The sequence below is a fragment of the Daldinia decipiens genome (genome assembly GCF_022478715.1).
Source record: "Daldinia decipiens strain CBS 113046 unplaced genomic scaffold F4813scaffold_3, whole genome shotgun sequence".
NCBI lineage: Eukaryota > Fungi > Ascomycota > Sordariomycetes > Xylariales > Hypoxylaceae > Daldinia > Daldinia decipiens.
Genome location: NW_026054546.1, coordinates 1 through 15,502, shown reverse-complemented (window position 1 = coordinate 15,502; position 15,502 = coordinate 1). Strand labels below are relative to the sequence as shown.

The window sequence follows — 15,502 nt, the reverse complement described above, 5'->3', positions numbered from 1 at the left end:
GGGAGAGAGCGAGAGCGAGAGTGGCTTCGATGAGAATGAGCTCACTATCCGTCTGTGTTCAGCCCATTTCTGAAGACGATTACGATGGCGTAGTAAATTATGCTATGACGGCCCCCGCAAAGCATGGGACGGAAGAACCTGCATTGGCTGGAAAGGGGATGGTGATGCATTTGGATCTGTTATGAATCTGTTATGATGAGTATACTCTACTCTAGAGGCAGATCGGGCGTGGTCATGTTAATTATACGATGGGTTTCGGGCTTCCTATCGGACATAGCCAAGGAGTGGCCTGATTTCTTTTTCATATGGACATCTACAGGTGCGTACCTAGTTACATTACGGTAGCGACAGTTGAACCACCATGTATACCAGCCAACAGGTAACCCGCCTTCCATATCTAGGAGGCAATGGAGGAAAGCCAATAACAAAATTTCGCAGATCGTGGCTTACCCATAACATGAAAACCCATCGCTTCATCCTAGTGTAACCCTTCCAGCCCAAATCATCGTAGCTCAGCTTAGGGGGAACTGTGTTGGTCTAATGCCGCTTGCTTGGCTTCTCCTTCACGTCTGACTTTTTTGAAGACGAGGAGGAGGAGGACCCGTGGGCAATAACCACACCAGATTTATGGGATTTGTTCTTTTTGTCGCTGGAACTCAACCCTCGAGGAACCTCCTTCTTCTCCCTTTTCTCTCGGTCTTCCCGTCTCTCCTTATGCCCAGAGGTCCGAGACTGGACCGTCTCATTTTCTGATACCCCCTCTTTGGTATAATCAACCTTTAACTCACGGCCGTCGCACTTGTACCCGTTAAGCCGCCGAACTAGCTTGTTGGCTACTTCTTCGTTTTGAAATGTGACGAGGGCATAGCCTCTATTTGATTCTTGGCCTTCCGTTAGTGGTAGGTCAACGTGCTGAATTTTATCAGCATCGGATCCGGCTTTTTTTCGGATGAGGTCTTGTACCTGGTTGAAGGTAACCCAAGGTTGAAGCTGCTTCACGATAATCTTGCGCTGCTTTGTGGGAACCATGCCATTTGAGGAATCACTGGGTCTGGCTGATATAGATTCCGGGCTGGGTAAATTGCTATACATGGCGTAATCGTTTCCGTGATACTCACCCATCTGATATTGCTGTGAGTAAGCTGCCTCAAAAGGATATTGTACCATCGTAGGGGACGAAACCATGGCTGTTTGGTCTAAGTAGCTAGTAGTCGACGTATCGTAGGTATAGCAGTTAGACGCCTCATTATAATCATAAGGCATAGCTACAGATATGCTGTAAGGTGTGCACTCCATTGCGGAAGTGGTTACGTATGATGAAGGGCTTGTGGGAGATGTCCACTGTAGAAAGTTAGTTGGCCTCTTTTTGTCTGGGTTGGGGGATTCTTACCTCCCCATATCCTGTCGCGAGCGGCGACATCAGTGGCGGCGTACTGGCCGAGTATTGTGTCGAGGGAGGCGTTCTATACCTCGGTGTATGGGAGATTTTTGAGGTGGAATTTCCAGTTGCAGAGACACCCACAGGTTCTCTGATCATAATAGGCTCTGTGGCATTTTTACCGTCTGCTAGAAGTGCTCGACCGTTGAAGACACCCCCATTAAGCAAACCTGTAATCGATTATCAGTTAAATTTTTACTAAAAAAATGTTTGACCTAGGACGTCAACGTACGAAGAGCTGCATCATAATTCTCCCGACCCCGAACCGAGACCCAGCCAGATGTACTCTCGTTGAATACTTCAACTCGCTCAACGGCGCTCACGGTCCGCACATGGTCTTTCAGCTGCTGCCAAGACGTTTGCCATGGTAACTTTTACACATATTATCAGCACGAAGAAGCTGTATAATACAGATTGCAAGATGTAGATAACATCAATTCATGTTGGACTTACGTTTGAGACCAGAATATAGTATATGTTTGTTTGATTTCCTGGTGGAACTTTTGTTTGAATAGTCCCATTGATGGGGACTTGATGAGAGAAGGTATCCGAAGACATCGTGAACGGACAGCTGCAGCTTTCCAGACTTTACTCGAAAATGTTTGGTAGGGTGCACCCTTGATGAGAAAATCGTGTGGAACAAGCACAGCAGTATGAACGATCTGATGGGGCTCTTTATATGTTGCACGAGGTTTCCTATGATCTAAAATACGTGCTGGCCAGGACCTGTTTTCTTCACTATCGCCTAGGGTCACACAGAATAGCACTGCTGCCTGAGGGTTTGGGGGATATATTAGAAGCTTAAACTTATGCAAGAATACCTTTCAAGATAGGTCGTTCCGCGTCAGGTACATCCAATAGGTAAAGGCTTTCTTTATCGGTGACATGCATCATCGATTAGGCGGATATTTCAGCGAGTGAAGAAAACCATGGTTATAAACATAGACATATTGTTAGAACGTAGATATGCTACTCTGCATAGTCCAATAGGATTTTGGCCGCCATTGATCACGGAGGTACGCTAGCTGCATGAAGGAGACAGCCAAACCAAGACGTTGCTGGGCATAATGAACCCTCATATTTCGTCCAAGGACCAAGATCTGGAATCGATCGAAGCTGACGAGGCATTGGCAGGTGACTCCCTTGCCATATTGTACCCGGTGACTGGGGTGATCCTAATACTAACGTTAAGGAGATCATCCGTTGGATGAGATCTAGAATGAGTGTTAGCTGAAGTGGGTAACTTGACGCAGTACGAAAGGAATCTAGAAAAGGACAATCTCACCTATCACGACGACTGGAGTTAAACCCGAGGGCTTGTTAGATTCCACCGGCCTGGATAACTGTAGCCTATGTCTTTTGAGGCTCACGTACCTCGGGATTCTCAACGCCAGCATCCAACTATCTGTTGTTTCGACTTTGATGGTCAAACCACGCATTCTGCAGCAAGGGCATCGTGGAGGTGGCTTTTTTTTGCATGACTTTTAATGCTCGTTAGCTATTGGGCTTTTCTTGAGCGGTGACTTATGAAATACTCCTACATAGTACAATGTTGCTACTTACTAGACTTACTAGCGGCAAGTTGGATCGAATATCCGCGGTTGGCAAACATCTCGAAGTAGATTGCCTCTCCAAGAACGTTTTCTTGCATGGGTAACACAGCAAGGGTTATGCCTGCTGCCCGTTGTTGGCTGTTGCGCAACTTAAGCCGCCCACCATCTCCAATCTACCTAAGAGGTAGCTAAGCTATTGACTTGGCAGACGTATTCCTAACGGCAATTTCATTTCGAAACAACGATGATTACCGAATCCTAAGATGATTTGTTAGCCATTGCTCATAGACCGAATGGTCTCTTTTTTCTTTTTCCTCGTTAGCGTCTTACATTTGCGGTTTGGCCGAATCTCCGTAGCAGATTTGAACTGATCGTCACGCAAACAGTACGAATATCTGGAGGCACCTTGTATCTTCGACGTGACTGGACGACTACCTAATTATTGCATTCGGAATAGTTGACATTGCCCTCGGAACTGAGCTGAAAATTATAATCCCACGGTTCCGGGTGTCCTGTCTCATATCTCACTTGTTTGAGATATGATAGAATATTTGTGTAGCTTAGTGCGTGATGAACTGGAATGTATCATCTGGCTCGCTAGTATCATCGTCCATGTCAATTAGGATGCTGTCTTCGGCATCCTCTAAGGGTGATGCGGGCCTTAGTGATGACCGCATGTCCATATCGTCTCTATAGCTAATGGTGTTAATGGGTGCAGAAGCATCTCGCCAGGGAAGGATTTCTCCATCGGAATCTGCAAGCGAAACCATTATGCAGGTTGCGCTGTCACTAAAGAAAAATGCAGGAGATTCTGATGTTGCTCCCAGCCATGTGGCGTACGTTTTGTTACTAGTCGTGCCTGGAAGCCGGTGTGCTAAGTCAACCAAGCGCGGGCCGTGGCTTAAAGGATCCCAGGCGAACACGAGATTGCCGTAGCTATCACCCTCGCACCTTATGAGGAGGAGCTCGGGCTGCATAGGGTGCCATTCTAGTTTTGTTACATTGGAATGATACATCAGCACCGCCCGAAGATCGGAACTAGAAACATCCCAGATCCAGATCGTACCTGGTGCATCTTCTAGCCTCGTGGCCAGAAGGGACGAAGAGCAGTCGAATTTGGCAAAATTACAGCCTGACACAGGTTCCTGAAGGCTATTCAATGCTGTCCATTCGGGGGTCACCATCTGGGTGGCTTTGATGAATGCTGGCGACGAGAACGATGCAGTATTTGGAAATGTATTTTGCTCTTGCCAGATCTTTCCAGTTAACGGAGACTGTCACACAACCCCGCCAAAGGGGCGACTTACTTGTAATGTATCTTTCGGTTGGACAACCTGAGGATGCCGGAGCCGCATGGCTTCCACCATAGATGGAGTATTTAGGATGCATGTGCAAGCAGAACCGTTAGCAATTGCGACATGTCGTCCATCTGGGCTCAGAGTGACTAGTTTAACACCTGCACTATATTGAAGGCCCATGTCCTGAGATTCGCATGGGAGGGGACCTCTCCAATCCTTGAAAATGTGGCCGTCAGAAGTGTAGAAAAGGACCCTGGGGGCTTGGGCAGATGATTCCCACACCACCAACCACCTCCCGTCTGGAGTCCAAGCTAATCCTTGGGCATCGATGGTGTCAGGATACCAGGACCGCTCAATGTACCTCGTTTCTGGCGAGTGTATGCTAATCATGTCCTTGCCGGAAGACCTTGTGAGTAACGCAAGGTGATGCGAGCTCGCCCGAAAGGAGTATCCCTTCGTCGCAGAGGCGGCATTGTAAAATTTGGGGTTAGCAATTTCTACTGCTTTTGAGCTTGCAAGATTGATAACGGTTAGCTTGATGCCGAAAGGCGACCAAATGCAAATTTCGTGATCAGCAGCTCCAAAATCGACGAAGGTAGGCTTGGTGGCGGAAGAAGGAATCCTAACGGTTCCATGAAAATTGCCGTCTCGGGCCGAAAATACATGTATCTGATCGACAACAGCCACTAATAATCGTGTGGAGGAAGGCGACCAAATGAAACTTGATACGCCGCCCGTGAGATCTGGTGGTAGTTTGATGCTTCGTAGGACATCTAAGGACTTGATAGCTCGTACAACAATACTTGATGGCAAGAGCGTGGCAATGAGCTCGCCATCTGGGCTCGGGTAACAGTGAGGCGATGCTAGCGGCTAGAATCAGTAGCTGGCTTAGGGTATTGTACAATAAAATTAAACAGAAAGATGACAGAAAGATAACAGAAAGATAATGGTTTGTTATCGTATAACTTAGGGGTGAAGTCCTACACTGAAGGGCTTTTGAAAAACGCATGTTATGATGGCTATGTCTCTGGTTGAGTTAGTTCCGGGTTTAATGCTGGTTATTATACAGCTTGACAATGAAACCGGTCAGAATTGGTTTCGTGAGGGTACAGTCATAACCACGTCAACGCACGGCAAGGCACGGCTGCCACAGCTTAGGATGATCAGCCGCAACCACCACAACCAGTTAACTTGTCAGCTCAAAAGTAGTTGATAGGGAACTGTTTGATAAGACTTGATGATATGACTTGATGATTGGTCAGACGTTGCGAGCTCTCAGCTTTAGTATGTATTAGGTAGGTAGGTAGGTATTCAATTGGGGGGTTTGGAGGAGGACTCTTACAATCTCGTAGGCTGGTACCTAGGTGCTGTATTTGTGGGTAAGGTATGTACTATGTACATAGGTATGTAAGTGGCAGGTCCACTATTTGTTGACTTTCAATTGTAATAGGTAGGTAGGTACATGGCTAATGTGGTTTTTATTTTATTATTTTTTTTTTGGCGGGTTAGGGATTACATAGGTCCTGATCCACCTTCCTCATGCTTGTCCGGCTTTGGTCTTTAATCCGTTGCTTACTCATCTTAGTTATACACATCTCCGCGCTTGTGGCAACGCTCCGGAACCTTGAATTATAACATCTATTGAAATCGCTCAAAGGCTAGTATATGGCAGATTTCTCAATTATTGTCTTATATACAAAAAAGGGAAACCAACATGGTCATGATGCCTTATTCCCCGTAAAATCTTGATTTAGTAGGACATATCCTCAATATGACGTACAGGGCTTTCCCGCCTCGTTGGGCGCGGACCGTATCGGAGGGTCTGCAGCCCCGGTTCGGAAAATGTCGCACTGAGCCTCTTCGACGAATCACTACTGCTGCTGCCGCCGCCGCCGTTCAGACCATACCGGAGCCGGCGAATCCGGTTGAGACGCCAACCGTTCCGTTCTCACGCCGCGAACTGCTGAAAGATGCAAAGCCATTCTCCGATTTTCTTACCGACACTTTTCATCGACAGCACGACTACTTGCGCATTTCGCTTACGGAACGGTGTAATCTTCGGTGTATCTACTGTATGCCAGAGGAAGGCGTCCCTCTCTCCCCTCCAAAGGAACTACTAACAACGCCGGAGATTGTGATGCTGTCATCTCTATTTGTTTCCCAGGGTGTGAACAAAATCCGCCTCACCGGCGGTGAGCCTACTATCAGAAAGGATATCCTATCTCTGATGGAGCAGATAGGCGCCCTTCGGTCACACGGCCTCAGACAAATCTGTCTTACGACTAATGGTATAGCTCTTCACCGAAAGCTGGAGAGAATGGTGGAGGCCGGTTTAACGGGTGTTAACTTAAGCCTGGATACGTTAGATCCATGGCAATTTCAAATTATGACCCGGCGGAAAGGATTCGATGCCGTGATGAAAAGCATCGAGAGAGTCTTCGAGCTGAATAAGCACGGGGCTGGTCTTAAGCTTAAGGTCAACGCGGTTATCATGCGAGGTATCAATGACCGAGAGATTATTCCTTTCGTTGAGATGACTCGAGAGAAAGATATTGAAGTGAGATTCATCGAATACATGCCATTCGATGGCAATAAGTGGAACAAGGGTAAAATGTTCAGTTATACCGAAATGCTGGATCGTATTCGCCAGAATTACCCCGGTCTCGAGAAGGTACGAGATCACAAGAATGATACCAGCAAAACCTACAAGATCCCCGGGTTTGTGGGTAGGATTGGTTTTATTACCAGCATGACACATAATTTCTGCGGAACCTGCAACCGTCTCCGCATTACAAGCGATGGAAATCTTAAAGTTTGTCTTTTTGGCAATGCAGAAGTCTCGTTGCGAGATATATTAAGGGAATCCAATGGCGGCGATCCGATCGACCAAGAAACTTATGAGGCAATGAGGACTATAGCGATGGACAGGCGACGGCGAATATCAGAAGAACCAGCTTCCTTTGGCATAGCACCTAATGAGCGTAAACTCTTGGAGGTCATAGGTATGGCTGTAAAGAGGAAAAAGGCTAAGCACGCGGGCATCGGTGAATTGGAACATATGAAGAATAGGCCCATGATACTCATAGGTGGGTGACCACTCCTGGCGCGCGAAAACGAACCCTCGGAGGATTGCGGCCAGGTGCAAGTCTTGCTTGACTTGGAACGTCTAGGAGGACTCGAACTGAATGGTTATCTGGCAGATTCGCAGCAATATATCCCAGCCAATCGCTCTCAAGTTTCGGCTTGGGATACTATCAAAAATCCTCCTGTCGTACCGCTTGCTTCTAAGCAGCTTTCCCCTTGGCTGCTTAAAGTGCCAACCCGTTTCCTTAATGGGCAGCAATTACGATGCTTCTCACTTAGCAGCTCACGACCTGATAGGAAGCATGACACAACTAGATTGACACATGTATCTGAGTCTGGTTCTGCCCACATGGTCTCTATCTCAGACAAGACACCTAGCAAGAGAGTCGCCAAGGCAGCCTGCGGCGTCTATTTTACAACCGAGTTGGCATGCAAACTCATAAAGGAGAATCAAATCAAGAAAGGCGACGTTCTAGGGGTGGCTCGCGTGGCCGGTATTATGGCTGCAAAGCGAACATCTGATCTCATTCCGTTATGCCATCCCATTGCTATTACCAAGGTCACCGTAGATCTTGTTGTGCTCGAAGAAGAGGATGGCAAAAATGGTCGAGTTGAGATCGAGGCTACCGTAGCCTGCGAAGGCAAGACCGGGGTGGAGATGGAGGCTCTTACGGCGGCTTCTACAGCAGCGTTAACTGTATATGACATGTGCAAGGCGGTAGATAAGGGGATGAGCATCCAAGGGTTGAGAGTCATTCTAAAGGAGGGGGGTAAGAGTGGCCGTTGGGTAGATGGAGCCCAAGATGACTCGATAGGACCAAACTAATAGGATCTATACTTCAGACCTTCATCATGAACATATGTAACTATATTATACACGCATAATATGCCACTTCTACCATTCCTACTAATCAGCTGGCATGTGTGGGTAGTCACCCCATCGGTATTATTACGCCAATATCGAATGATATTTGCTTGTGAAGCTCTTGCAGGAGAGGGCTACTGAGTAAGAGTCGTCTGCGGTTGTGTTGCGGGGAGTTTAAGTTGAGACACCAGCATTAACCCCGCCATTGCTGCCGGTCACTGAGTTGGAAAGCCTTTGCCAAGCATGGGTTAACCTGAAAGTGAGGGCCAATCATACCTCGGCGATAACAAACCCGAGATTCAGGTCCACTTTGAAGACCCTTTTCCCACTATATTCGGGGCTATCGCCTTTTAACTGTGTGGATCCTAGAACCTTGTCCGTAATATGTATCATAAGAAAAGACGCATAGGTCGAGAATCCAAGAGGCCGTGATCTTCAGAGATCTTGCATATCGCTAACTAGCGGGGTGATTAAAACCAAAGTATATATATACACTACCTATACCTATCCGCGTATACTCGACGTCACAGCGTGTAAGCCAACGAGTATGATGTCAAAGCACGAGGCCTGCGTTATCAAGATCCATTAGTCTGTCAGACATAAGCGATGCTTCGGAGCCATGCTCGTATACGAAGTACAGCGCGAACAAAAAGGCACGTGAAGTTGATGATTACAACAGGCGAATCAGCACAGAAAGTTATTGCTATTGGACTGTCAGCCATACAAAGTGCATATAATGTGCATATAATGTGCATATAATACATTAATTAATTTGGCGGTCAAGCAGACCCCCGGCTCCTTAACTCGACAACCCGGACACGGTTATACAAGAGCTGGAGCCTCGACTTTAAAGCCCAAGCATTCCAAACGCACTCGCATTAGTGAAGTTGCAGCCTCCAATCAGCGAAGACTGAAAGATAAACCTGCAGAAGCGCAAACACTGTAACCGGACTGTAGCGCTTCCATCGCCGCGTTAAAAAGAAATATTAGACTACATGTGTACTAATATATTGTCAACAGTGCCATCTCTATCGGACGACGTGTTACTGATCTTAAAAATATTCGAAAAATCTCGATTTGTTTTGCCACCAGGAAATAAAATAGCGGTCTATCGGTTTGTATACTCTCTATTCCGTAATTCTTAAAGAAAGGATTTGACTTAATAGGTAACTACCTACTCTATAAAAATGATATAGTTATGTGCACGTGAGGAAAAGAGAAACAGCACTGCGGGAGGTCGGATCGTGGTGGAGTCAAGTCACCAAGGGCCTAGGACCTACGGAATACATACATATGTAGATCTGCATTGCCGTCGTCCGACCGGATCTCTTGAAAACAACGCAAAGTTAAGTCTTGACAAATGTCAACTTCACATCGTGAGGTCACCGCAACAGGCCTCCCAACTTCTTCATCGACGCATGTAGGTAACAATCGATAGACACTTACAACAGTATACAGAATACCCACCTACTGTGAGCTACGGTCTGTTACATCGCGATAGATTGCACCCAGGTTAGTCGTAGTAGTGGTCGAATGGAATAGAGGATGGCTGACGCGCCGACGTGCCACACAAATTCCTATAATAAACAACGTCCTGCACGTCAACTGTAACGGACCGCTTGCTTTTTTCCTGGGAATCGGACTCAAGGTGAGTTAATCTTGATGTAGGAAGAACGATGAGATGATTGCTCAAATTAGTATCACCGGCCACTCTTCCACTCGTCTTGGGTGGAATACATGATTATTTGCTGATGATTGCGGAGGGGTATCCCACAATGTCTTCTACATCGTGAAATAGATTGTAAGGAAATGAAGGGCTGGAAGGGTCCAACAGGAAAACCTAACGTAAGTTAACGGATTTTGAACCGCCGAAGATCGGTATCCAGCGACCTTGGACAGATTGGGTAAGGGGACAGGCGAGCAAGCCAAAACAGATACTGTGCCGGGCCATGGGGGCGTTTGGGCTTGGAGGGGAAGGATGAATTTGAAGCGGCGCAACTTGCACCAACTCTAGATTGTTTGCATATTTAGGTAGTTAATGATAATAATTTGCATTAGCCAGGATATCCTTAGCCTTGTTGGCGTTATAAACTTGGCAACAAGAATGATGCAGCGTAATAGTCGCGAGGGAAATCAATGCAGTGGAAAGAAAAAGAAGTTGGGCAGGGCAAGAGTATGTAAAAGAGTAAAAGCCAAGTGCATTTCGAGTATAAACACAGTACGAATTGTGTCTACCAGACTTAGCTAATTCAACTAGGCCAATCAGGATGGACTCAAATCCTACGTAAGTGGACGCCGCTTGATGTATCGAGGGGTTCCCGGCCCACCAAGTGCCACCCCGGTGCCACCACGACCGGTCGACTATTGCGTCGGGGAACTTCTCTCTTTAGTGCGGTTCTTGGAACCTAGGTAGTAGGTACGAAGTACGTACTTTGCTACTTGACAGAAGGTTATTATCATCCCTCCTCCCCTATTGTATCTTTTTGTCCTCCCTTACATATCATATCAATCATATCGCCTACCTCACCTTTTATCTTATGCAGCAGGTATTCGCTCTGATGCCTCAGATCTGGTAGCCTGCGAATCTTTAATGCCTTCTACCTTCTACCTTCTACCTTATCACTTATCTCTGATTTAAGCTTACCTTACCTCACACCCTTATCACAAGCGCGAGGGGAACTATTCATCCTCCAGTCACCACCCGTGCAGCCACCTCTTTTTAGAGTTAGAATCGAGCCTTCTAACACACCCTTCTGTCCAAGTCATTAGCTTCCCGATAATAACCTCGACCGCTGATTAACTCAACTTTACGACTCGTACAAAGTCAAAAGTTGGGACAGACCAGCATTATTTATTTTGCCTGGTCTTAATAAACTAAAAATTTCTTTTTTGGGGGGAGTCTTTGGTTGAGCAATAATTATTACACAATAATTTGGTTTTGCGACGGCTTACTCCGCTTATCGCTCTCTCAACATTCGCCAACTTTAACCTTCCCTATTTTACTTTTATTATTCTATCCTACTTGACCCCCTCGAAAAACACTACCGACACCGTGTCTTACACGCTGGATTCCGTGCGCGGCTGCGAAAAAAGGATGGCAACCGACTTCATAATGCCCAGGCCAGCTGAGCAGCCGCAGCCGCAGCCGCATTTCTATCCTTATCGCCAAACGCCTACCGCGCCGTCGCAATCCCCGACCTATCCATCTCAAGGATACCATTCTCAACAGATCTCGCCCTTGAGCACCTCTACCAACGCCTCGCCTACCTCCCCCAAACCGTACCATCGTCAGCGTTTACGACCGCTCTACATGCCCGCGGTTTTAAGACCGACCGAGCACCCCTACAAGATTGGGAGGAAGACGGAAGCACAGGAAGATGATAATCCGGTATCGTCTAACAGCAGCTTCATCAGCTTGACCGGATTGGGCGCTCTTAGCCGATTGAGCCGTCGTACTACAGGTGACAGCGGAAAGTGTGTAGATGATGATGAATGGGACCTGGATATGTTTCCAAAGCCGACGGCGCAACCCACGCGGCAGCACTGGAAGGTAAGTCCTGATCGGCAGGCTGTGTCTCAGATATGCAGCCTTACAGACTGCGACATGTCAACACATGACCTCATTCAACTTCTATGGTATTACAAGAATTCCAGCTGACGTCGTAAATTTAGCCCGACCCGGAATCAACTATCTGCGACGAGCCCTCCTGTATGCGCCACTTCAACTACTGGACACGCCGTCATCACTGTCGGAAATGTGGCAACATCTTCTGCGATTCGCACTCGGCATACGATGTTCCTCTCGATCAAAACGCGAATTATAACCCGAGAGGCACTCCGAGCCGCGCATGTTCTCATTGCTTTTCAGAGTTCAGAGCGTGGCGTAGTCGGACAAATAGCCAGGCTTCTAGCGACACGTCTTCTACCGGTAGAGAATCGCAAACCGCACCTACGAGCCCAGCCGCTTCGGCCCCGACGGCAATCCAAGGTCAGCATAGCCATCATCAGGAAATCGCGATGAGCGTTCCACGGGACTGGAACTGGAGTACCTTCTGATGGGGTTGGAATCGCATATCTCCGTTAGGGATATAGATATCTTTTTTCAGATACGGGGGTATCTGCGAATCCGGATTCGCCCTTACATCAACTTCTCAGAGAGAATTCTCCAGGCCTAATTAATGATACACGAGACAACAGATCTAATCACGGCAACAACTTTCCCCGCAACAACGGGATATACATACAACATTCACATAGACTAGAAACTTCCAGGATAGACTGGAACTACGGTACAGATGCATATTTCTGCTCAAATTTCATGCATTGCATGATGGTATCATTGTTGGATTTCTTTTCGGCCTACGATACCCAACTTTCGAGTATACTAATTTCGATATCGAGTTCCATTGAGGGGCAAGGGGGAGGGGGGGAGGTTATGCCATTGGTGTGGGATGCATCAGCGGCAAGGTGACTACGGGCGTTTTTTTTTCTTTAATGGCAGAGGGATCGGTCGGGTAGCGTGCATATCACGGGCATTAGAAAGGGATCTTGTTTAGCCCCGGCGTTTAGGTGTTTTCAATACGCATAGTTGAGTCGCATGGTTGACATAGTTGAGTTGAGTGCCCAATCTTCGGGCAGCTCGGTTGCAAAGCCGTTGGCAATAACGGAGGATTTCCACCGAGTAGATTGATTAATCCGAGTTGATTTTTCAGATCACGATTTACTACCTACTTGGGTTTCTAATCCAACGCATGGACTGCAGCGTTCGTCATTTATGATGATAAAGATAAAGATGAAGTGTGGTAGCCTTCTTTTATTTTAACCGCTATACTACTCCGGGACAGTGCCGCAGCCAATCTCGGGCTCTCAATGACACCCTTCCAGCAATATCCCAGTGACGTCCCAGCAGCTTAGCTACCGTACTTAGCGGCATGCCTGCTTGGGTTTACCGGCATGGTACGCAATGACCTGTGCTTGGAGGGTCGGTGAGACTCCGAAGTGCCTACCTGTATAAACTCGATCTGAGCAATCGAAGATTCCCATCAATGTTAGGTACATACTTTTGTATACCTACTCTCGTATAGGTACATAGGTACCTACCTAAGGCAGGTAGCCATGTTCAATGTAAAAGCCGAAGGCGGCAAGTCCGACGCTAGCCCTAGCACGCTGCGCCGACGCCAAAACCAGGTTGGCGGATCCGGCTGTAGCCGCTAAACTGCCTAGCTCTTCCTTTTTACATATGTAGAGGGAGGGGAGGCGACACCCCCACATAAAACGATACCCTTTCTGCCTTTACTCCTGACATCCGAGGCTGTTGCCACGACAAAACCTTTGACGCGCGAGAGGCTGCGTACCTATACATAGTGGCATGTTATGTACCTACCTAGGGACCTACATACGAGAGAAAACGCGTCTGCGGGATGGGCCTGACTACATGTACATAGGTGCCTAAACTAACTAGCGCGGAGGCGCTACTCTTGCGGTTCCTATCGGAGGCAGGCTGGCCGCCGCCGATGCCGGCACAAGCGGATACCTGCTTCGGCGCCGCATCTCCGCGGCTTTCCGGAACGCCCGTTTAGTGTCGGCGGGGGTCGTGGCTGAACGCTAGACAGGGGCGGCTTTTTCGCCACTACATATGTACCTACGCAATTAAATGTAGATGCAGGTAGGTATACCTAGGTAATTGTTGGAGGTGGCGCAACACTGACAATATGTATATAGCAAGTACGTAGGTAGCTGCTGAGGTGAGATGATTACCTACCTATATAGTAGAAGGGGCGCAGGGTGTATTCTTAGGCCAATCTCGAGTGCTAGGCGAGCCGGTGTGGCGGAAGTTGAGGCCCCTTGCTCGGGGATAGCTTCATCGGTGTGTGGTTTTTTTTTTTCGATGACGGCGCTCGGTTGTTTTGCTTCGGGTGCAAAGTTCGGTAGTCTGTAGACGGATGGCTAGGTAGTATGTAGACAGGGTTGTGATGCCGATCCAAGTCGGCGTGGTGGCGGTGGCGTAGCGATGGCATAGGGAAACGCCCACGTGGCCCCGTCGTGCTTTACAGCGGAACGGAAGCTAGCTTGATATATTAAAATAGTCTTGACTTAGAGTTATGCCCGAGTGTAGCATATGCGCTGGTCCCGACGAAGTCTTCAGTACCTAGTCAACGGGAATACTGTTAGGGAGTACGTACCAGGCGGTATATCTAATTCGGGATACCCTCTTCATGTTTCGTACGTAGCCGTGGCGGTTTTGTCTTAATTGTCCTAGGCAACGTAAAGAACCGAGTTGCTACAGTTATCTCTTACATGAAATGCCAAGCGCTATAGTCTCGGTGAGTTTCTCGCCAGCCATTAATCATGTAAGTCATGTAATGGCGTTGAAGGTCAATATGAGATACGCTTTGAGGTATCTTCAACTTGAAGGGCTGATTATAAGGAGAATCAGCGATATTCTATTGAATCAATCTAATAGCAGAGCTAGTCATACGTAACTGGTGTCCCCATTTCAGAATAAACTTGAAAATAGCTGTCGAGTGACTGGCACATAACAGCTGTCTCTATGGCGTTTTCAATGTTCGTGGCACTATATATGGTTACAATCCTAATAGCAATATGAAGTTATAAAAGGTACTACTTGTGCCTCTGATGGCAAGCTATACCGTATCAAAGTTCATTGATGCTTTAGTCCAGAAATTTAGCGTCCATCTTGCTTGCATAAAAGATGTCCGCGATATACTAACTAGGGCTAAGTCAGAATACGCATTGTCACACCGCCTACCTTGGTGTTTGGACTCTTTCACAGTTGTGACTAATGGGATCTAATCGCCCTATTATCAATTGACTAGAATACACTACTAGCTAGGTAAGTTATTGCTGTAAGACTAATGAAGCCTGATTTGTAGTACCAGAGACAGGTATTCTAATAGACTAAATAGACAAGTCCCTACACGCAGAGCCCCGTGACTACATACAAATACTACCTCTTACCCGCTGTCAGGGTTTCAGATGAGACATCTAGAATCCTGACAATTCAATACTAATTTCCTATGTGAGTAGAGTCACAGCCCTATATCTCCAATATATACCATCATCGATGTATTCATGTAAATCCGATTACAGTTAAAATCTTACCTAGGTAGAAAAAAAAAAAAAGGGGGGGGGGGGGGGGGGGGGCCCCCCATAAGAATAGGTTTTTTTTAAAAAAACACAAAATTTAAATTGAAAAAATAATTTAAGGGGCAGGGAACAATGGTGAAAGAGTCATTGTGAAGGA

The 15,502-nt window shown here is 47.1% G+C and overlaps 4 protein-coding genes across 4 annotated transcripts; 2 read left to right on the top strand and 2 right to left on the bottom strand.

The window, feature by feature from the left end:
• Window positions 1–115: 115 nt before the first annotated feature.
• On the bottom strand, window positions 116–2,254 carry F4813DRAFT_163147 (uncharacterized protein). The gene is made up of 4 exons (XM_049239111.1): window positions 1,892–2,254; window positions 1,671–1,809; window positions 1,391–1,608; window positions 116–1,341 (listed from the first exon to the last, which is right to left on the bottom strand). Exons 1-4 carry the CDS (start codon window positions 1,994–1,996, stop codon window positions 538–540), a joined length of 1,266 nt encoding a protein of 421 aa, XP_049103512.1. The 5' UTR covers window positions 1,997–2,254; the 3' UTR covers window positions 116–537.
• Window positions 2,255–3,214: 960 nt separating this feature from the next.
• F4813DRAFT_163291 (uncharacterized protein) lies at window positions 3,215–5,791 on the bottom strand. Its single transcript, XM_049239113.1, has 4 exons — window positions 5,274–5,791; window positions 4,299–5,152; window positions 3,322–4,247; window positions 3,215–3,249 (listed from the first exon to the last, which is right to left on the bottom strand). Exons 1-3 carry the CDS (start codon window positions 5,296–5,298, stop codon window positions 3,552–3,554), a joined length of 1,575 nt encoding a protein of 524 aa, XP_049103511.1. The 5' UTR covers window positions 5,299–5,791; the 3' UTR covers window positions 3,215–3,249; window positions 3,322–3,551.
• Window positions 5,792–5,815: 24 nt separating this feature from the next.
• Window positions 5,816–8,384, top strand: F4813DRAFT_344842 (molybdenum cofactor biosynthesis prote). The gene is made up of 2 exons (XM_049241694.1): window positions 5,816–7,375; window positions 7,490–8,384. Exons 1-2 carry the CDS (start codon window positions 6,061–6,063, stop codon window positions 8,197–8,199), a joined length of 2,025 nt encoding a protein of 674 aa, XP_049103510.1. The 5' UTR covers window positions 5,816–6,060; the 3' UTR covers window positions 8,200–8,384.
• A 2,720-nt stretch (window positions 8,385–11,104) lies between these two features.
• F4813DRAFT_163114 (FYVE-domain-containing protein) lies at window positions 11,105–12,816 on the top strand. The gene is made up of 2 exons (XM_049239110.1): window positions 11,105–11,788; window positions 11,911–12,816. The coding sequence occupies exons 1-2, from the start codon at window positions 11,333–11,335 to the stop codon at window positions 12,292–12,294; spliced, it is 840 nt and encodes a 279-aa protein (XP_049103509.1). The 5' UTR covers window positions 11,105–11,332; the 3' UTR covers window positions 12,295–12,816.
• Window positions 12,817–15,502: the final 2,686 nt, after the last annotated feature.

Excerpts from the sequence above, each read along its gene's own strand:
- F4813DRAFT_163291 (XM_049239113.1), bottom strand. The coding sequence starts at position 5,298 with ATGCGTTTTTCAAAAGCCCTTCAGT. Across the intron at positions 5,153-5,273 it reads TTTTTCAAAAGCCCTTCAGT|CATCGCCTCACTGTTACCCG; the intron begins GTAGGACTTCAC and ends TCTAGCCGCTAG. Across the intron at positions 4,248-4,298 it reads AACCGAAAGATACATTACAA|ATCTGGCAAGAGCAAAATAC; the intron begins GTAAGTCGCCCC and ends TTAACTGGAAAG.
- F4813DRAFT_163114 (XM_049239110.1), top strand. The coding sequence starts at position 11,333 with ATGGCAACCGACTTCATAATGCCCAGGCCAGCTGAGCAGCCGCAGCCG. Across the intron at positions 11,789-11,910 it reads CCACGCGGCAGCACTGGAAG|CCCGACCCGGAATCAACTAT; the intron begins GTAAGTCCTGAT and ends TCGTAAATTTAG.
- F4813DRAFT_344842 (XM_049241694.1), top strand. The coding sequence starts at position 6,061 with ATGACGTACAGGGCTTTCCCGCCTCGTTGGGCGCGGACCGTATCGGAG. Across the intron at positions 7,376-7,489 it reads TAGGCCCATGATACTCATAG|ATTCGCAGCAATATATCCCA; the intron begins GTGGGTGACCAC and ends GTTATCTGGCAG.
- F4813DRAFT_163147 (XM_049239111.1), bottom strand. The coding sequence starts at position 1,996 with ATGTCTTCGGATACCTTCTCTCATCAAGTCCCCATCAATGGGACTATT. Across the intron at positions 1,609-1,670 it reads GAATTATGATGCAGCTCTTC|GTTTGCTTAATGGGGGTGTC; the intron begins GTACGTTGACGT and ends AATCGATTACAG. Across the intron at positions 1,342-1,390 it reads TCGCGACAGGATATGGGGAG|TGGACATCTCCCACAAGCCC; the intron begins GTAAGAATCCCC and ends AACTTTCTACAG.